Genomic DNA, 21,492 nt, shown 5'->3' with positions numbered 1-21,492 from the left:
ATGTTGCTTATCTAGTATTAGAAACAGCAACCGACGACTGCTGTTGCGAAACAATTTCAAAATTCAAGAAAGAAACATATTCATAAAAGTGAAACTCTTCAGCCAATACAGGCAACAGCAAATCTTGTTTGTGTTGTATATTGGTCAATGGGGCACCGATATTCGTAGCAGGTCGCACGACGTTCTTCGAGAATGTACCGAGTGAAATGGCTGAGATTTGCGTTGTCGAATTTTCACAACTGTTTCTCAGCATTTACTCTACTTCAATTTGTATAACTAATAGAAATGGTTTTTCGTTGTGTAATGTAATATTTAAAAAAATATAAAATATATATAAAATTTTGCGCAAAAAAATACACTATACACACATAAAAATATACATAAAAATTAAACTGTAAACAGAATGTTAAATGTAAGAATATTTCTGTATTGTCTTTATTTGATATTCGCGTATGACATAATAAGTGAAAATTACAAGTAGAAATAGTCATAACTATGTTTTCTTTACGTAAATTTTGATTTTTTAAGTCTTTGTTGTTTCTTTTTTCGAAATGATTTAAAAACTGTCATTTCTCGAGTGCATAATATATAACGTACATAATATGTAACGAGTATTTGTGTAGTTCGAAGCACACTGGATAGTAAATCTTCCTTGAAGAGGATGGGAGTGGCATTCACCGCTCTTCTGCCACCACGTATCTGCGGTATAAAAGCAACCTGCGTTGCAGCGCGCTTAGTTTCATTTCGGAGTGCCGATTGTGGAACGCATTTTCAACGTGAGTACATAATCTCAACAATATAAAGTAAGAAACCCACGTTATTTTTTTATTAAAAAAAAATATATTTTTACCTTCGTGTATTTCACATCTTGTTGCTAGTTACTAGTTTATTCCATTTATTTTTGCTTTTTTGCGTTTAAAATAAAAACAAATAAACACATGTTTCGAAAAGGATAAGGAAAATAAGCGTTGAAAATTTCAATGTGTCGCATTTTCAGTAGTATTCGTACTTTCGTATCTCCAAGTCATCAATAAAAAATATTAATTTTATTATCTCGTAATATATGCATGTAAATTTTTATAAAAGTATTTCAGTCACATATTATTTGCAATAGAGTGAGGAGCAAGTTTTTATTCCACATTATACGCAACAAAATTCTTCGTATAAACGTTGCTCCAATTTCGCGACCTCAACCATTAAAGGAGAGATCGGACCAATTCTTTGAACATACATCATCGTTTTCGCTGCACACGAAACTCTCGCCAATAACTGGCATTTCATTCCTCTGCATTTTACACAATGACAATCTTACGTTGACGTAACATTTAAATTACTTCATAATTTTTATTCCGAGTGTGACAAGAGGCTGATGAATTATGTATGGAGTTGCGAAACTCTACGCAAGAGATTATATATTCTATTTAAAGTCTTCTTCTCCTGATCACTTTTAAATTTCAATTTTCTCTTTCCCATCAGATGGAATTTCACACTATAGTCCTGGCCACGTTACTTCTGGCCGGCGTGATTGCGGCGTATCCACAGAAAGATGGACAGATCTTCAGTAATGAGGCGATACGGCAAGCTCAGAATACTTACCTTATCCCGAAGGACGCAACTATACAAAAGGTCCAAGAGGGGATCGAATTGGCCGCTTACGAATCAATCCCTGGAGACCAGAGAATCAATCTCTTCGAAATCCTGGGCGATCACGTGCCACCCGAAGTGGTGAACAATCTTCAGACCCAGATTGATCAAATAGGTCGAAATTAAATAATCTTTTCTCACACAATCGTCATCTTGTCATCGTCGTGTAAAAAATAATCATATTTGTAAAAAAGTATTTATAAACAACTGTTCCCTTATCTTGCTTTTATATTTCACAACAATTTTTTTTACAATGTAGAGTTTTCACTTTTCGTAAATAAATGTATGAAAAAATAGCTCATATGTGTATCTCGTCTTTTACCTGCGATCACATTGTACATGTTCGCGCACACAAATAGAGAATAATTTATCGATGACATCGATGTTGCGTATGCAAAGAAATATAAATATATATCTCAATGTACTTTATAACAAAAAGTTTGTGCTTGTCTCTCATAATTAATCCATTTGTAATGTGGTAAGTTTAGCATTAAAATCGACATTCCTTAAAACGCGCAATTTACAGAACATGAAATAATCACGTATTCTTGTGAGGATCTTTTAGTTTGAATTATGTATGCTGTTAACGATATATCATAGAGAAAGTTGCAGAACTACTCATCGAAGAAGCGTACTTTCACTTCTATTCACCGTGTTACTGAACGCAGCTTTTCTGTTCTGCTATTTATGTTACATGACACAGCTAAATTGAAAATTTCAGCATAATCAAGACACGAGGTTATGAGATCACGTTTTCCGTTTTCTATTCTGCTAATTTTATTGTCTCATTATTATAATACATATCCATATTAAGAACGTAAGGTCTCGATTCAGATTTTTTGTGAAACTTTCACTTTCTTTCGTATATGTATGCATATACGAAACGCTGTATGGCCATGCACTGTAAATAGAATAAATCTTTCGGAAAAATCATTATATAACAATATAGTCGATTTGATAGTCTTATGCTATCTGTTATAAAAGCTCAATAAAAAATATTTAACATAGACTGTTTCTTATTTCTTTTTTTCCTATAATTTTTTTGCATATACATTGTACTCAGATAATATATTTTTCTAGAAATCTATAATATTATACTATCGTATAATAATTTTTTTCACGAGTAAGTGGGGCATTTAATGAAAAAAACAATTTTCATGTATCAACATTACATACATTTTGGAATATAAAAACCACAAATGACATTTGTACATTAATGTTAAATAACTTAAAAACGGTATTAGTATGTTAAGGTACGAATCTGAGAACTATGTAAAATGAATTTTGGACAATTTCTGATTCACTTCAGTTTTCTTCACCTTTTGAATCAATGATCCTTTCGTTTTTCAACGTACAGCGTAACACATATTGCGTGGGCTCGATGAGGGGAATTGTGAGCGTATTTCCACCTCTCTGAGTAACCAAAGCATGCAAAAAGTTATATAAAACGTATTGTTTTCTTTCAAATAACATTAAGTATTATAATTGTAATATTAAATCTAATGATAAAAAACACTAAATTTTTTTAGTAAGGACAGTAAGAAAAACTATCAGAGCTCATATAACATGATAAGTCTCGCATTTATCGTTAGTACATTGTCTTGCATTTATCTTGTTATTTTCTTTATCATTCATAATAATTAAGTTTTATCACGCTTATATTAAATACTTATATTATATGCTTTTCTATATTATGTATTGTTTATCAGTATAAATTTGAGTATCTTTCAAAAATACATTCAAAAATATAACGATAAGTTACGAGACAACTTTCTAAATCAATGCTTTTTGACAAAAAGAGGTACTCCTTTATCTCATTAAATTCATTTGTTCATATATTTTCTATGTGCACGGAAAACTAAAAAAAAACATATAAAGCAACTCTTTTATATCATGGATTATATCAGAGAGAAATGGAATGAGAAATATCTTAAAAACTACATTAATATTAAAGACACAAAAATTACAAAAAAGAAAAGCCATATATATATCTTCTCTAACATTTTTTGTAAAAAATATAACACATGAAAAATAATAATACATACATCTCTACATATCTTTACTTCGTACAAAATTTTATTATGTACATTTGAAACCGTAAATATAGAAATATCGTTACAGAGGATATTAATATATCATTGCTGTAAGTCTTTACATACTACAACAAATTAAATGTGTACGAAAGTAAAATACTCGAACGGCAAAAAATAATCATTTTAAATATAACGTTAATTGATTTGTTTCTGCTTTGCTCGTTCAAACGATGCAAGAAAATGTACTATTCTTATAAATTGCTATATCTTAAAAAAAATATTAAACTTTACTTCAGCATGGTATTTGCTGTAATTTCCTGTGTGCTTTTTTTTCAGTGTGCAGATTCCCTCTGGATTTACTTCCTGTGAAAATTTAATAATTACATATATAACTTTAAATACTTCATGAAAGTGGCTCCATCCTTTTATAAGCTATATTGCATAGTATTTGAATATTGCAAAATATTATTAATCGCCTAGAAACTAATTGATTTCTTTATATTGTTTAGAAGAAAATATTGTATATTATTATTAAGCATTTAGGGATAGTTTAACATGAGCACTGTTTTTTTACATATTATTGTTAAATAATTATTACTTACTTAGATTTCTTAGATACTCTGTCGCTTCTTTCGGAACTCTGTTCACGAGCGCGTTTTTTACTGCTGGACGAAGAATGCGATGAAGAATGCTTACTTTTCTCATGCTTATCGTGTTTATCACTTTTCTTGGGACTAAAACAAACAAATTCTATAATAGCAACATCAAAAACATAAAATTTGATGGTAATCACCTGTGTTTGGATGATTTGGAAGGAGACCCCTTCTTGTGTGAGCCCCCACTCCGTGATCGATCCGTTCTTTAATTATCAATCACAAAATTCAATATAATTTCACGAAAATATTTACTTTACTGAAAAAATATCTCCTATTTATAAATTATCAAGAGATCATATTTACCTGTGTTTGTCTGGTGATCGTTTACTGCTGGATGAACTTTTACTCTTCGAATTCGTAGAACTCTTGTGCTTAGAATTATGCCTTGTGAAAGAAAAAGAGAAGAGAAAATATTCATAAAGTAGGTATTGATATTATCGATATTTAATAAGATCATTAAATCAAATATAATTATATATCAAACTATACATATAATACCTGTCTTTTGAAGGAGGAGATTGTCTTCGATGTGCTTTCTTCTTTTTGGAACTGTAATCTTCACGGTAACGATCATCTCCCCTTTCTTTGTCCTCCTCGGCCGCTTCCCTTTCCAAATCTGACCAATCTTTTCCCGATTCCTCAGAACTACCTAATGAAGCTTCCTCTGGGAAAAAAAAATTTTTTTAATGGAAAATAAACGACAAATAAAATTAAAACATGAGTGTATATGAAGAAATAAGTAAAGTTAAAAATTCTAATGTAAAACAAGTCTTACTTCTGTAATGCCGAAGTACAATAAATAGCATCAAAATAAATTAGAAAATAAAAAGAATAAAAGGTAAATCTAATACAATGATTTCGGATAAAATACCATCACTATCAGAATCTTCAGAAGCTTCAGAATATTCGGAATCATCATCAGATTCTTCCTCGCTTTCCATATCAGATGGCTGTAAAAAAAATTAATTAAACACAAATAAAATACATTTACAATTTTTATAAATTTTAGGAAATCCTTTTATGTTTATTTAAATCTCGAACCTCATATGCATCATCTTCTTCCTCTTCTTCATCTTCAACTTCTTCATTTTCAGCATCACTTTCTGGATCCAAGAACGTCCATCCGCCGCTATCAAAGAATCCTTCAGGATCGTCTGTTATAGTCTTCATAATCTTCGTCCAATTCAAAGACTGAACACCTTCCGAATATCGAATGTCGCACGAACTAAACAAAAAATTATAGATTTAATAATCATGTAAATTATATTATTGCTTAATACAGAATATTGTCAACTTTTTATTAAATAATGTCACTTACTTTAACCATTCCTTAACATGATCTAGCATATTCATAGGAATGGCATTTACCATCGCTACCTTTCTATGATAATCTTTGAAAACAAAAATCATGTCAAAATTCTTTAAGTGGAATTGTACTCTTTCAAAATGAACCAATTCAACATCTTCCAAGGTTATAACAAATGGAGGCTAAAAAATCGAAAATAATGTTAGTATCGTATTCTTTTTTCGTTTTGATATTAATTTTATTTTATCAAAATGCATTACCCATTCTGTAAGATTAACCAAACATCCACTAGTTGGTTGAAGTAAGACAGTACTCCTGTATGGTGCACCAGGGAATCCCAAGTCCCGAAATGGTGTATCAAATTCTATTTCTTGCTTTGTCATTCCTTCAACCTTTACAAAACACACATACACATCATTGTATAATAAAAATATAAGAGAGACGACCACAAATTAATTAAATCAAATTTCTAAGCACCTTTTCACAAAAGCTTCTAAAAGCAGTTTTTAACTTATGTCTCAGTTCTCGTTCCGACTGTTCAGCTGCAAGATCGTCGCGGTCATGCATATGCTGATGTTTACCTAAATCTGTTGTAATTTCTCCAACTTCGGTGTAAAACTGTACGTCTACGTGTTTCTTTTTACCAAACATAATAGCATGCTAAAATGTACAAATATTTATAGATACAGACTTGCGTACCAAGATATATATAACATTCGTATTTACCATTAAAAAATTAATATCGCTTTTACATTTAAAAAATAATTTGTTTTAGATAACATGATACGTACTTTTAAATGAAAATGCAACAGTATGATCATTTCACCATCACATGGCTGGAAGAAAGCGTTCTTAATGTTATTATAAAGAATGTCTACTTTATCGCCACGGACTGAAGTATAACGGAATCCATTTGTATGTGCTTCTAATCCACCGGTCATTCTTTTTGTGACAATATTCGGTCGGATATATAAATCTTTCAACTTTGGATTGCCTTTATTCTGTGATAATATTAAGGTGTCCTGTTTTACAAGATCCTCCTTTTCTCTTTCTTCCGCTTCTCGATTTTTGAACTTCTTTTGGACTTCTTTAATAAGTCTGAAGGCCGTATTTAAGTTTGACGACGGTGCGGAGATTTCACCAGGCTCTTTGGTATTTGTGCTTCGATATGTTACTTCTTTGACGAACGTTGCATCGGGCTGAGGATAAGATCCACCTTCGTTCCGTCCCATAGTCGCGCCAGGGTGGAAGAAGTTTATTCTAAGATACGTATAATCTCCTTCTACCGACTGTGAAATGTTCTTAATTGTCGATATGTGGAAAGGTACTGGAATACCAGCAATAGGTAAAATCACAGTTTCATATTTCTTATCCACATACAACTTTAACTCTTTAACTTCCGGCTCGCGTGGCATATGACTCAGGCTTTTGTAAGATACCGTTGATTTGCGTATCTTCTCTTGTTCCTTACCGCCAGATTGCTGGGCCAATCGAGCCTTAGCAATTTCATTCAGCTGTTGAGCTAATTCCTTTTGATGTTGCTTTCTTTTCTCCTCTGAACTATGTTCCGTCCTCAATTTAGACTCTATCACCGCTGTCCTTTTTCCACGTCCCAGGATTTCTGGCTTTGGTTCGTTTTCCTTTCCACTTCCCTCCTCCTCCTCATCTTCATCGTCTTTCACATATATTCCTATATTTTTTACCTTCTTTTTCGATGGTGTTAAATTAGTAGCGGGTTGTCCTTCATTCGCTATAACTGTATCGCCTATGAAAAGAGCGTACATTTTCCCTTCTTTGTCTGTTGCATCTGGATTGGCAAGATTTGCAAGACCGACATTAACATTAAATACCATGCCTTTCTTAATTACAGCATGAATTTTCGGACCCAACAACAAAGAGCTCTCTTTGAATTCAATACCCATAGCAAATCCAAAATTTTTAGTTAAATGATTTAACATTTCTGGTTTCTCATCTTTCACAAATTTAATACCAGCCTCGTATACCTCGCTTATCTTAGTTCCTGCAACTAACTTTTTCAAAATCTCCTCTTCCAATTGTAACAAAAAGTTATAATTTTCCTATAATAATATAATATAAATTATAACACTGAATAACTGCAGATAAATATTTATCCATTATATATTTTAGTTTCTCTGCATACCTCAATTGTTTTTGTAGGATTAACTAACAGAGTCCTCACTATATTAGAACAATAAGATTTATAACGTGCTCCCAATGAACAAATAATAACACCAAAGTGAAGAGTAGTATTTTTGTCACTAACAGCACTAAATTTAAGCGAATAATTTCCACCACTTTGTATAATTGCAGGGTAACACATATCTACTTGCGAAACATCTACTCCAGTAACATACTTTTTATTTGTGATAGCTGTATCTACACCTTCAGCCAGTTTCGAATGTTTAACTTTCTGAAATTTAAATTGTTTTTTCTTGTATTCCACTTTTGTTTTACAAATAGTTACAATCTCATGTAAAATTATAGAAAATGTACCTTGTCCGAGTCTATGATTTCCATTATCTGATCTTTAAGATACTTTGTGAAAACATCCACAGATATCAGACAAGCTTTCTTTATAGTAATTATCTCGCTGTCTTCTTTTGGGCACATGACATAAGCAGCTGCGGCACTCACGTCGACCTGTATCATTACACAAAAGCAAAAAACCTTTCATACCTTATACCTTTTCAATAAAAGTATCAGTGTAACAAAATGTTCTATTATTTGCATGCTTACCGTATCGAAGGATTCACTCTTCAAAGCGGCTCGCCATGCATCCATAAAAGCACCTGGATAATTTTCTTTCGAAAATACTCCCAAAGTTTTGCCCTTTTTGCTTTGCTTCATCACCTCAATGAGTTTTGCAAAATTTGCCTTGTCTTCATCACTCTGTAAGAAATAATTCAAATATTCCTTAGCTACTGATGTACTCGACTAATAAAACTATTTTGATAAATTTCTGTAATATACATACCCTGTCTCTGACAAATAATTTCACAGGTGGTACTCCTGTTTCTTCAGTATTCTGATTCTCTACTTTTCTCAGAAATTCAATTTTCTTTTTACTTGCCAAGAAATTAATAGATTCTTCTGCCAACAACATTATAGTATCTGTGAGTTCATAACTGAGCAGCCATGTCTAAAAACAAAGTATATTACACTCATTTCTTTATTAATATAAAGTTTTTCTTCTATTAAATAACTATAATCAGCAGACAAAGTAGTTTTATAGCTATTGTAAAATTATTTTATTTAGTTTATGAATACATTTAGATCCAACAGGAACTAAGAACAGGAATCAATTATAGGCCTGTTCTTCGTCGCTGCACTGCTGCACTGGTGCAATAAGTTAAAATGAGACAAATATATTTTTTCTCATTCTAATTTATTGCACCAGTACAGCAGTGCAGCTACCAGGAACAAACCTTATATTTGTAAGAATTTTACAATAGATACAAAGCTATTTTCTCTAGTAAATATAGTCAATATTTCTACTAACTTAATTTTGAAATATTGATCTTTGACAAATATAATATAAAAATAAAAAATTAATTTATAAAAATACAAAGTATACTCTATCATATATCCCTTGAAAAAACAAATAATCAAATGTATTATGCCAAGGATGATAAACATCTTAGAGAAATTAGTATATGTATTGCCCTTTTGACAAAAAAATTAGCATAAAGTCCTCAGCTAAGATTTCCAATTTCAAAGCGTACATACCTGTAATGCTATAGACTTGCTGTATACAATATCCTCATCAGTACCAACGGCAGAAACGAGACAATCCATTTTATTGAAACTGTCATCAGTGCCGACTTCGCCATCCTGTCGGCAAACAAAAGATTGTGTAAAAGGACGCAAAAATTTGGCTTGCCGGGATTCGAAGAGGCGTGCACCGATCTCCGACAAATGCTTACCTTCCACGCGACGTACAGGCGCTTCATGCGCCGAAAAAACATATCCTTATCGAGGGACACGTTCGCCATGGCTTGGATTTTTTACTCACACGCGCGGCTACCACGAGGAGATCCTTCTCTTTCTAATGTGAAATTATAATCAACGCCTGCGTCGTTGGCGGACGAGGGGAACAAAACATTCAGAAGACGCGTAAATAGCCTCTCGGCGTTATCACATCTTCTATCTCTGATCCTCCGTTATTTGCGCATCGGCACGTGCGATGGTTGACTTATTCCGTGAATTTGACCGTCAACGGAACAACAAGCATTGACCGTAGATTCGTACGACTACAAATGCGGAGATGGCGGGATTTATAACCAAACCCGCAACACCACGCAACGATGCCGCGAATCGGTGACGCTCGCACGCGAAACGCGTTCCCGTTAAACTCGCCGTGAAAGCGAAACGACGATTGGCCGGAGTGTCGTTCCTCACCGCACGGCAACGCCGGGAATGACACGTGACTATCCCGGTAACCAATCGAACGTCGGGTTTTTCAGAATCGCTTGAAACGAAACGGCTGACAAGCTCGTGCGCACGCTCATCAGGATCTTAGGCCGGTATTCATAGTCGAATCTTATTTCAAGATCGTCTCAAGCAATGTCTTAAGGGGATCGAGTGCCTTTGAAATTTGATCGAGGTCGATAAGGTAGAGTCATTCATGCACATCATTAATGAGATTTTATATGTATTTCTTGTATAGATTTAGAAATCCTTTTCCAGAATTAAAGTACACATATTAATATTAATCTATAAATTGGATTTTATATTGAAAACGAAAAAAATTTTTCTCATATTGCTCTACTTATCGACTTTTTACGTGTACATAACCCAAATTTTCGTTTTTTCATTTTCCAATTTGCGGAATGCGAATCTTTTTTTCTAGGATTCTAATCTTATTTCTAATTGCACGATATTATTCCTGAGAGTTTTTTCTAGGGGGCGACGTGATTATACATATAAACTATAGATTTTTTGTATGAAGCAAATATTGTCGTTAGGTGACTAATAAATAACAATTTTTTTTTATTTATCAGAACAAATCGTACGTCGCCCCCTTCATTTTTGTGCGTACTTTAATCCTGTAAAAGGATTTTGCATTCTGTTACTCCAATTCGAAAATCCAAGTTCCCCAAAAAATGTCGGTAACTCTGTCACTCTCGGATCTCCTTAAGATGCTAATACGGCTCCGTGATGGGCTGATGGCATCTTAAGACAGTACTTAAGATGATCTTAAATATAAGACCCGACTATGAATACCGGCCTTAATATTGGAAAATAAATTATTCTATCAGGTCGTTCATAGGTTTGTTCTTTTTCTAAACTTTAGAAGCCAGATTCTCGAACTCGTATGAAATTTTGTATAAGAAAATGAGTGCGCAGCATTACTTTCTTAAGTCAAAATGAGATTAAAGAAGAATTTTTTAATTTATCAATTGATTGATCGGGCCCCCTAAGGACCCGATTTCACAATCTTCGGTTACCTTAGGCTATTTTCCTTTTAGAAAACACAATCGACACAAGTATCGTTCTATCTTTGTTACTCATTGAACATAAAAAAAGATAGAACAATGCTTGTATCGATTGTGTTCCCTAAAAGGAAAGCAGTCTTAACCGATCGATTATTTCATTGAAATTGACCAATCATATGTGTCGTTAAGCGAAATTAACAAATGCGATTGGTCAATTCCAATGGAATAATCGGTCGGTTAAGATAACCGAGGATGGTGAAATCGGCTCTAAAAACGATTGATAAATTGATGAATTAAAAAACTTACCTTGAAATTAGATAAGGACCCCCGCACAAACTTCTGCATAATACGAAATGTATAAAAGAATTAATCAATCAGAGGTCTTTATTTCTATCCTGGAGAAGGAAGTAGACGACTCTGATTAATTAATTCTTTTATGCGTCATGCACTATGCGTTATGCAAAAGTCTATGCCCTAGTTTACACCGAGCACTTGGTACGCGTATTAAGTAGTGAATTTAAGCTGATCAACCAATGATTAAACACATTCACTAGTTATTTACTATTTAATACGCGTACCAAGTGCTCGGTGTAAACTAGGGCTGCGTTTCGATATTCACTGCCAGTACTGAAAATCTATAGTTTACGTCACATACACTGTAGAATTTCAGTACTGACAGTGAATATCGAAACGCAGCCTAGGTTTATGCGGCGGTTCTAATGGTATATCCACACAAACTTGCATAAGCTCATAAGCATATATACATAAGAAAATTGATTGGTCTACAAGCACTTACATAAGAAAATAGACCAATCGAATTCCTTATGCATATTCTTATGCGCTTATGCAAGTTTGTGTGCATATACCATAAGCCAGCAATATGCAGCCATATGCAGCACATAATGGCCTAGTTTACATCGTGCATTTGATACGCGTATCAAGTAGTGAATTTAAGCTGATCAGCCAATGATTAAACACATTCACTAGTTATTTACTATTTGATACGCGTATCAAATGCACGATGTAAACTAGGCCAATGTTTGTTTTCGTACAAGATTGCTTGCTGTATGAAAATATTCTGTTTTGATTGGTGCATTTGTGAACATGAATGAAAATGTATCAATCAGAGTATTTCCATCCAACACGAAAACAAATTGCTGACTTTAATCAATATTAGTGAAAATAAACATTAGGTTTCCTTTTTTTTCCTTTAATGCAAAAAAGAAAAAGAGAGAACAACTGAAAACCGTACATATAAGGCTGGATTCCCATGGCACATATTTTCCGCGTAACGCGTATTACGTAACCAATCATATCGTTCATTCTTTTAGAATGCTCCAACAGCAATGTCAATTGTGTAAATTCATTGGTTACGCGATACGCGTTACGCGAAAAATATCAGTCCATGGAAATCCAGCCTAAGAAGTTCTACTAAGATGAACAGACCAACTCTCTCACGAGTTCTTGGCTTGTATGCTTTTCGCTCTACCAATTGGATTACGCATTCAAAAAGTCGATAGAGCGCAATTTGTCTCATTTTCCCTTGACCAAGGCTGGCTATCGTTCGTAGTAGCCCAGAAATTACCAGAATCTACTAACGTCACGTCACAGACCGCAGCACGCTCTACAGCGAGGCTGTTGTATCCTTAAAGTAGCATTTTTGCTTACTTGCTTGATCTCCTTCTGTTACGCATACACATATGTATCGTGCACGCATCCTACATGCGTTCATATACGCACACACAAAAATGCGTGCACCACACATGAAAACATACAAGTCCACATACAATCTGTACAACTGTGTTTTCTACAGTAGGCATCAAACGTCTCGCGTCATCGGGATGTTACGGGCCGATTAGGGCCTTCGCTCCACAACAAAACTCGCAAAATACAGCCGTTTCATGCGCGCTACTTTAGCGTTAATTTCATGCGCATACGTGTGTGCATACGCCTGCACGTGCACATATATCAATATATATGTATGTACACCTGAATAGATCTCGCGCATATATGCGCATATATTTTTGTAAGCCCTCAGTCGCGCGGAATCGCAGAATGCTTTTATTCGCGATTGATTGAACCGCCGTTCACGTCCGATTTGCCGCAGAAAGAAAGATTCAACGTTGCGATCCCCCCTCCCCTCGTACGTTGGTAAGAATGAGCGAAGCGGAGCCGTGGAAAGTGGTGGATTAGAAAATTGTCGGCTAAAAGAGGCCTCGTGTGTGAGACGGTTGAGAGGTGCGAGATTTCAATTGTGAGAGGAGAAATGCGCGAGCGCAACTGCTTCATCGCGACGAAATGATATCGCACGTCCATTCCGGATCCGCACAAGTATGAGAAGGGCCTCAAGGATCTCGTGCACGTCCCGCCCGAGAATCCGATGCTGTTCTGAGGGGAGCGCGGCTCCCGGGCTCGTATGTGCGTTTGGAGTAACTCGTCGAATCCTGCGTACAGGGTTCTGTGGCGATCGCAAGTAAAAAAACGTGTCGCACGTATCATGAATGTGAGTATATTTAGTCGGCTTAACTCGCCAAATCTCAAATAAAATAATTCTATAACTGGTCATATATGTCTAACTCAGGAATGATTTTGCATGCTGGCGATACACTTAATATCTCTTGTAATTATTTATTTATACACATTGTTGTTTAAAAATAATCTCTATATATAATTATTATTTGTTTATATAATTATTATATGTAAATTTATTTGTCAATATTATTGGATTCTTGCACTGGGAAAATTGCAGAACTCAATTATGCGATAGTGGCTAGCTACAATTCTGTTCTCTCTTTGTCTCTCTCTTTTGTATAAACTGTATTTTCAGAATATTCCCATTCTACATTGCATTCTGGCAAATTGATTACATAATACACTGTTGGATTATTGACCTAAAGTCTTGGTAAACTTGTTTCTAATGACATCTCTGGAATGTAATTATACTTTCGTATAATGTCTGTGTGTTCAAAATGCTAGTTAACATAGAGTTGGTTTAACTTGCAAAAGAGATGTGAATAGCAATTTGAGCATGTAGCTCATGTTGGAAATACTGACCTAAAATTTTGATAAACTTGTTTCTGATACTTCTGGAATATAATACTATTATATTTTTATATCTGCGCTTAGAAGTGCTAATTAACATAAAGTTATTTTTGGAAAAAAACTTTTTAAATGTACTTTCTTATATTTAGTATTTATCTAGTTTAGATTATAAAAGAAAATGAAAGAAGAGCGAAATGTATATAAGAAATTTTTAAAAGTATAGTTGAAAAAAATACATTTATCCAGATCTTCTCTATAATATTTACAGTGAATATTTTAACAAAACTTTTTATTAAAAAAATATATTTCAATAAATAATTTAAGCGCAACAAATAGATGTGCCTTTATAAATTTTTATTACTAATATTCAGCAGATTTTATCGCTTGTTATCATAGAAATATGCATAATACTGATAACAATTTCATATACTTTTAAATATATTATTGAAGCATATAAAAATATTGTATGCTGTTTTCTTTAACTAATTATGTACTAATTTCTAATCATTGGTATACAATTTAATGTTTGTATTATTTTTGAATAATAAGTTTTATATAACATTGATTTTTATCTTTTGTATTTGTTTTTATAAAATATAGATAAATTATTTTAAATTTTATAAAGTATAAAGACTAAGCAAAATTTTTATATATGCAAAAATTTTATATACCTAGATTGAGGTATATTAAATAATTGTCAGTGTTTTATTGTGTGCTTTTTTGTTAAAATATTGACTTACATTGTTTTATTAATATATGGTTTACTTAATTTTCAATGCAGGTGGTCAGCATAGCAGAGAGGTGGTGTCGAGAAGGTGGTTGACACGCCTTCATATATTTGAGATGATTGAAAGTGTATCTCGCAGAGCGTTGAGTGGCTCCAGTGGGAGCTACCACGTTCGTGGTGCTGAATTAGCGAGGAATCGCAGACTAAAATCTTTATCAGCCACTGTTACTTTTCTAGACGATACACAGCATACGTTTCAATTAGATGTAAGTTTATAAAGTGTTTTCATAAATTTAGTAGTTATATAAGTTTAAAAATTAATGTGTGCTTGTAGAAACGAGCAAAAGGACAAGTTCTATTGGACTTGGTGTTTCAACATTTAGAACTTATTGAAAAGGATTATTTTGGTTTGCAATATCTCGAAAATGGTGTTAGCTTAACTATTCCTACATCTGACGTAATGGTAATATATCTTGTACATAATTATTTTATTACATATAATAAGAATAAAGTCGTTAATTTATAAAATGTTTTCAGAGATGGCTGGATCCCTCTAAATCTGTGAAAAAGCAGTTAAGAAGTAAGGGTAAAGATCCTATTTCCACAACAAGATCTACTTTTAGTTATTACAAAACTATCAAACTATGAACTATATTTTAATTAAAATTATACTAGTCCATTATTTGGTTATTGTTACATAGTTGTAAATACTTAATGTATATTTATTTGTTTCAGGTGGACATTTCTTTTTCAGAGTAAAATTTTATGTATCTGATCCTAGTAAGTTGCAAGAGGAATATACCAGATATCAATTTTATTTACAAATACGTAGAGATATTCTTCAAGGAAAACTTCAGTTGTCACCTAGTACAGCTTGTTTAATCGCCAGTTATACAGTTCAATGTAAGTGCATTAAAAATAATTTTACTCTTAAATTACAAATTAATAAAACAAACTTTATTTATGAAATCTAAATTTAAATCTATAATTCTAAATTTTCTTATAATTTTATGTTTCTTCAAAGTTCATCAAACTATGCGAATAAGTTTACAATTTAAAAAATAAGTTTAAACAGTTATAAGTTAAACCAAAAATAGTAATATTATATATAAATTGATAATCAATTTAATAATAATGATACTTATAAATATCTGTTATCTCTTTTTTCTTAAATACTGTAAAGATTTTGTTACAAAATTAATATCATGATATTACTATTCTTGTTCGACTTGTGACTGTGTTTGAAGACTGAAAAATTTGGTGCGCAGTTTTAACATTGAAAAAGTACATAAAATTGCACAAGAAATATTAACACAAAGATCCAAGTATGATTGAAAGTTTGTCTTTAATTGTGTTTTTACGTGTCAAGTCTGTATTTTTTTATTGTTTAATAAAACAAGTTACATTAAACTTTTTTATTTGATGCATATAGCGGAATTAGGAGATTATCATCCAGAAGAACATGGGCCAGGCTATCTTTCGCAATTGCAATTAATACCTGGACAAACAGAAGAAATGGAAAAGAAAATATCGGAATTACATAAATTGCACAAGTTGGTGTATTTTTACATTAAATATTTTGTAAGTTTTATAATTTAATTTAATATCAAATGTATCTTTTTTTATCTACAGGGGACAATTGCCAGCTGATGCAGAATTTAACTTCTTAGATCATGCAAAGCGTTTAGATATGTATGGGGTGGAATTACATAAAGCAAGGGTACATAATAATTAACAGATTAAAAAATATTTTTTATAAGATAAAAAACGCGTAAATATACTTATAGATACTTTATCTTTCAGGATTCAACTAATAAAGAAATACAGTTAGGTGTTACATCGATTGGTCTGGTTGTATTTCAGAATGGAATAAAAATTAATGTGTTTTCATGGTCAAAAATAGTTAAAATCTCTTTTAAAAGAAAACAATTTTTTATACAGCTTCGACGAGAACAAGTAGGTTTCATTATTTATTGATTCAATATGCGCCATTTTCATTTATTACTTTGGTCGAATTAATTTATTTATGTTACAGTCTGAAAACTACGATACATTATTAGGTTTTAATATGCAAACTTATCGTAGTTCCAAAAATTTATGGAAAGCATGTGTTGAACACCATACCTTCTTTAGACTTCACAGTCCTAAGATGCGAACGAAACGATTTCCCCTTACTTTAAGTAGTAGATTTACGTATTCGGGACGTACGGAATTTCAAACTGTTGAAGATGGAAAACACAGAGCGCGTGTAGAAAGGACATTTATACGGTAATTGTAACAATTTCTAATACAGTCGAATATTATCAAATCTATATTTTTTATGAATTTTTCCCATAAAGTTTTCAATACTTTAGATCACCTAGTAAGAAAATTGCTCATACTATTACAACGGCAGCTATTACTGAAGACAAAGGAAAACTGACAATACCTCCTGGAAGACCTCCACGATCTTATGACAATAAGGTTCAGTCTCTCGGTGCTCGTGAGCCCCGCCAAGCATGGGGTGAAGGAAATCCAAGTGACGAGTTAGTTACATATAATAATTTTTATTTATATTTTTAAGAAAATATTTTACAAAACTATAATTATTCTTTTTTAAATTGTGTAACAGATAAAAGAAATAAACGATTAAAATTTGGTATGCCTAATTTGCATGAAAGAAGTGATAATCGTTTTGAAGTATGCAATATAATTTTTTTTACATTATAATTTGCATAACTTATTAAACGAAGTACATTATTGGTGATATGAAATAATATGTAGTATTAACGTTTATTTTTATTTAGCATGTTTAGTTTCATTTATCTCCTCTTATAGTGAAGGTGGTTTTTTATCTTTGAGGGAAGAAATAACAGGAAGCTACACGCAAGGTGGAGCGTTTTCTCCAGCGTTAGGGTCTCGAGTGTTCAGTTATGCTGATGATGATACAACTGCAGAAAGAAATATTTATGATTTGCCAGATTATAGCGAACCTACTAGCTCACCGGCTCCACAAGTACGTATGTTTGCCGAAAGTATATATAATAACTAACAAATAAAAATAAAGATATTTAATTAATGTATTTTTCACTATTTTAGATACTAGAAGACGGTTTAGTAACCATATCTTTAACGCCAGACGAACAAGGTCGTTTTGGTTTTAACGTGAAAGGTGGATTAGATTTAGATATGCCAATCTTGGTATCACGAGTAGCACCGAATACACCCGCCGATCGTTGTTATCCAAAATTAAATGAGGGAGATCAAGTACTTAAACATTTAATACGTTTTTATTTATATCAACGTTCTGCGTGTTATTTTTTTTTCTCATGTGCCATAAAATATAATTTTTCTTTATGTAGGTTGTTTACATCAATGGAATCGATGTGAGTGGTTTAATGCATGAACGCGTAGTAAATTTAATACGACAATCACGCGATCGCGGATCTGGTGAACTTACTTTAACTGTCAGACCTAATGCTTTATATAATGCATTAGCTGGCACCGACGAGACTTCGGAAGAGGAACCGCCTTATAGGTATATAACTTCAAATTAATACATGCCTTTGTATATACAATATACATTGAATTTTGCTAAATCTAATTTATTATAATGAATTACAAGGTACGTACCTGATGCACCTCATGCAGCTATTGGATCTGATGCACTGGCTCAATCTATGTTGCTGCTTGCGGATGGTCTAGCAAGCGGTGCTCTTATTGCACAATATGAACAATTATACAGAAAAAATCCGGAACTTACGTCACTTGAATCGAAAAAACCAGAAAATCAATCAAAAAATCGCTATCGGGATATTTCACCATGTAAGTTAGTTTTTCTATAATAAAAAAAACTAATTATATCAATCAATAAATTGTTAAAAAGATTCATTTATCTGAGATAGAGTAACTATTGAAATAATTGTGTATATATATATATTTTTTTTTTAATAGATGACGTTACTCGAGTAATCTTAATGGGATCTGCAAATGGAGATTACATCAATGCCAATTATGTAAACATGGAAATACCAGGTTCAGGCATTATTAATAGGTATATTGCTACGCAAGGTCCCTTGTCTTCCACCGTTGCCGATTTTTGGCAAATGGTTTTAGAGGCAGGTAGTACACTTGTCGTTATGCTCACAACCCTAGTTGAACGTGGCCGTACAAAGTGTCATCAATACTGGCCAGCATATAACGAGACTCTCACATTAAGAAATCTCACACTTACATCGACTGCAGAAAATGTCGAGGATACATTTATTTTTAGAGAATTTATACTTCGTGATGTTAATGTAAGTAAAGCTTAGTACTGTTACAATTTATTCTATAAGCTTTTAGTACATATATATATATAATATAATACTTGGTAATATAATATACATATTTTTACGTGCTACTTATATGTATTTTTACAGACTGGAGAAGAAAGGGATATAACACATATGCAGTATTGCAGCTGGCCCGATCATGGAGTGCCCAATGATTGGCGACAATTTACTACTTTTACAGAACGTGTCAGGGCAGCTCGTACTGGAATAGTTGAACCTGCGGTTGTACATTGTTCCGCTGGAATAGGACGGACCGGTGTATTAGTTTTAATGGAGACTGCGTTGTGTTTAATTGAAGCTAATCAACCAGTGTATCCATTAGATATTGTACGCTCTATGAGAGATCAGAGAGCAATGATGATACAGAATGCTGTGAGTCTTATTTATTATTATTAATTCATATCTATTTAGATAATGTAAAATATGTTATTTTGTTTATTTGAATGTGATATTTCAGAGTCAATATAGATTTGTGTGTGAAGCAGTCCATAAAGCCTATAGCGAAGGGATAGCTAAGCCACTTCCAGAGTTTAGTAGATGAAAGTGAAATTCAAAATGGGCAGCATTTTGTAATTATACCATTTCTTCTCTTTCATACATCTTGCATCAAGCATCATGCCATTAGGAAGTAGTTTTATACTTTGACAATAACATAATATATATTTAATATAGCATATCCTAGTAAAAAGAAGCAGATGTTTACTACGTAAAGTACATACATACATAACTGACGTCCAGCTCTCATTCACTACTGTAAAATGTCTATTTCTTTTTAATTTTATTATGCACAGAAAATATATTTAGTTTTTTAAGTGATTTATTTTATTTCTTTATGCAAAACAATGTTTTGTATAAAATGTGATCATGTTTTTTTCGCGAGTATTAATGCTTTATAATTAATTTAAAATATTTCTATAAGACACATTTAGAAAACCTCAAAAGAATAATATGTACTATGATATATTATTACTAAATTTGTAATATAAAAATAGATTTAATCATATATATAATAAAGTTTGTAAGATATATATCTATGAAAGTTTAATCATAGATTAAATGAATCATAATTAATTAAAAAATTAATATATATATCTGCATATGCGCCTTATGTATTATCCTTCGGATATCGTATCTTATAGGAATATTTTAAATTTATTTTAGATAATTAAATTTTGATATATATATTAAGTTGCTAATTAACAAAAGTTACTATTATACATTATATAATGCAAATATCTGCACATGAGCTAACATTAACTTATTTAAATGATTTAAAATTAACTTCTTTTGTTGTGAAAATTTGTGTACATTTATTATTTATTTAAAACCTTTTAATTTTCATTATTAAATATATTGAATAAAATCATGAAATCGACACAAGAAAAAATTATATTAATGCATAAATTAAATATATTTATATTACAAATTTGAAGTACAATTATGGAAATAATGAATAAAAGGTTTTAGATACAATGGCATAAACAAAAAATATTGCACACAATGCAAACAAAATATACACAAATTAAATAAATTTAATATAATAGGTATGTAGCTTTGACGTCAATTGTCAATGAATAAACTTAGATGAATTTGGAGATCATTTCTATATAATAAAAGTTTATTAATAGTCATGATTATGAAAATATTAAATTATTTAAAAATATTAAAAATGAAAAACAACAAATGCAACAATATTCTCAAATTTATGCTATTAAACTTATGCTATGTATTGATCAATATTGTCGCCAAATTCATCACAAAAAATCATTAACAATGATGATGTGGAGAGTTTTAGGATTTTTATAATTGCAAACTTTGTCCATCCTACATAAAGAAATAATCATATAAAAACTATTTAAAGGCACAGGGCGAAGTACAATCTTCAATATTGGCAGCTTGCAAGCAAACTATATAACTCTCATATAAAAAATATGGTTGTATTCGAAATGAATCAAAAAAATATGAAAGTGTGAAAGTTATTTTAGCTCGTTTTTATTATATGATATTAAGCAGTCAAACAATTCAAATTCTTTAAAATGTCAGCTTTAAAATAAGTTTATACATTTTTTAAAATATACATATTGATCAAAATATACACTGATTCTTTTTTAGATAGATACTATTGAAATTACAGAATTATAATTCTCTTCTTATTATTAAATGTTTTTATTATAAACATGGGACACTATGTTATCTAATATTTAGGCGATTTCATATATTATTTATTTGTCTCATAGTAAATCAGACGAATATGCTAACATACATATCTCTTTGTATGAAGCTTCAATCTTCTAGTTAATTTTACGAATCTCACG

The 21,492-nt window shown here is 31.9% G+C and overlaps 3 protein-coding genes across 9 annotated transcripts; 2 read left to right on the top strand and 1 right to left on the bottom strand.

Annotated features, from left to right (window-relative positions):
- The first annotated feature begins 26 nt into the window (after window positions 1-26).
- Window positions 27-3,364, top strand: LOC105828830. 2 transcript variants are annotated; one of them, XM_012667355.3, is made up of 2 exons: window positions 27-776; window positions 1,477-3,364. In XM_012667355.3, exon 2 carries the CDS (start codon window positions 1,477-1,479, stop codon window positions 1,768-1,770), a length of 294 nt encoding a protein of 97 aa, XP_012522809.1. In that variant the 5' UTR covers window positions 27-776; the 3' UTR covers window positions 1,771-3,364. The 2 variants fall into 2 exon arrangements, with proteins under 2 accessions (XP_012522809.1, XP_036140182.1); XM_036284289.1 differs by having other exon boundaries at window positions 27-803.
- On the bottom strand, window positions 2,797-10,039 carry LOC105828828 (FACT complex subunit spt16). Of its 2 annotated transcripts, XM_012667353.3 has the most exons (17): window positions 9,584-10,039; window positions 9,387-9,491; window positions 8,635-8,799; window positions 8,397-8,549; window positions 8,154-8,300; window positions 7,801-8,070; window positions 6,431-7,717; window positions 6,117-6,299; window positions 5,900-6,031; window positions 5,652-5,821; window positions 5,375-5,558; window positions 5,205-5,283; window positions 4,832-4,997; window positions 4,637-4,717; window positions 4,471-4,536; window positions 4,280-4,411; window positions 2,797-4,040 (listed from the first exon to the last, which is right to left on the bottom strand). In XM_012667353.3, exons 1-17 carry the CDS (start codon window positions 9,650-9,652, stop codon window positions 4,034-4,036), a joined length of 3,396 nt encoding a protein of 1,131 aa, XP_012522807.1. In that variant the 5' UTR covers window positions 9,653-10,039; the 3' UTR covers window positions 2,797-4,033. The 2 variants fall into 2 exon arrangements, with proteins under 2 accessions (XP_012522807.1, XP_012522808.1); XM_012667354.3 differs by lacking the exon at window positions 4,471-4,536.
- A 2,612-nt stretch (window positions 10,040-12,651) lies between these two features.
- Window positions 12,652-20,239, top strand: LOC105830010 (tyrosine-protein phosphatase non-receptor type 4). 5 transcript variants are annotated; one of them, XM_036284486.1, is made up of 18 exons: window positions 12,652-13,598; window positions 14,919-15,130; window positions 15,199-15,327; window positions 15,402-15,450; window positions 15,600-15,767; window positions 16,297-16,417; window positions 16,497-16,584; window positions 16,668-16,820; window positions 16,900-17,132; window positions 17,204-17,389; window positions 17,682-17,859; window positions 17,943-18,110; window positions 18,206-18,381; window positions 18,469-18,668; window positions 18,798-19,141; window positions 19,265-19,549; window positions 19,635-19,746; window positions 19,850-20,239. In XM_036284486.1, the coding sequence occupies exons 2-17, from the start codon at window positions 14,981-14,983 to the stop codon at window positions 19,716-19,718; spliced, it is 2,712 nt and encodes a 903-aa protein (XP_036140379.1). In that variant the 5' UTR covers window positions 12,652-13,598; window positions 14,919-14,980; the 3' UTR covers window positions 19,719-19,746; window positions 19,850-20,239. The 5 variants fall into 5 exon arrangements, with proteins under 5 accessions (XP_036140379.1, XP_028046981.1, XP_012524616.1 ...); XM_028191180.2 differs by having other exon boundaries at window positions 17,706-17,859; window positions 19,635-20,239; XM_012669162.3 differs by having other exon boundaries at window positions 19,635-20,239.
- The last annotated feature ends 1,253 nt before the right edge of the window (window positions 20,240-21,492 follow it).

The sequence above is a fragment of the Monomorium pharaonis genome, chromosome 3, assembly GCF_013373865.1.
Source record: "Monomorium pharaonis isolate MP-MQ-018 chromosome 3, ASM1337386v2, whole genome shotgun sequence".
In the NCBI taxonomy this organism is placed as follows: Eukaryota; Metazoa; Arthropoda; class Insecta; order Hymenoptera; family Formicidae; genus Monomorium; species Monomorium pharaonis.
The sequence above is the reverse complement of the archived record's forward strand: the minus strand, read 5'-3'. Positions and strand labels throughout refer to the sequence as shown.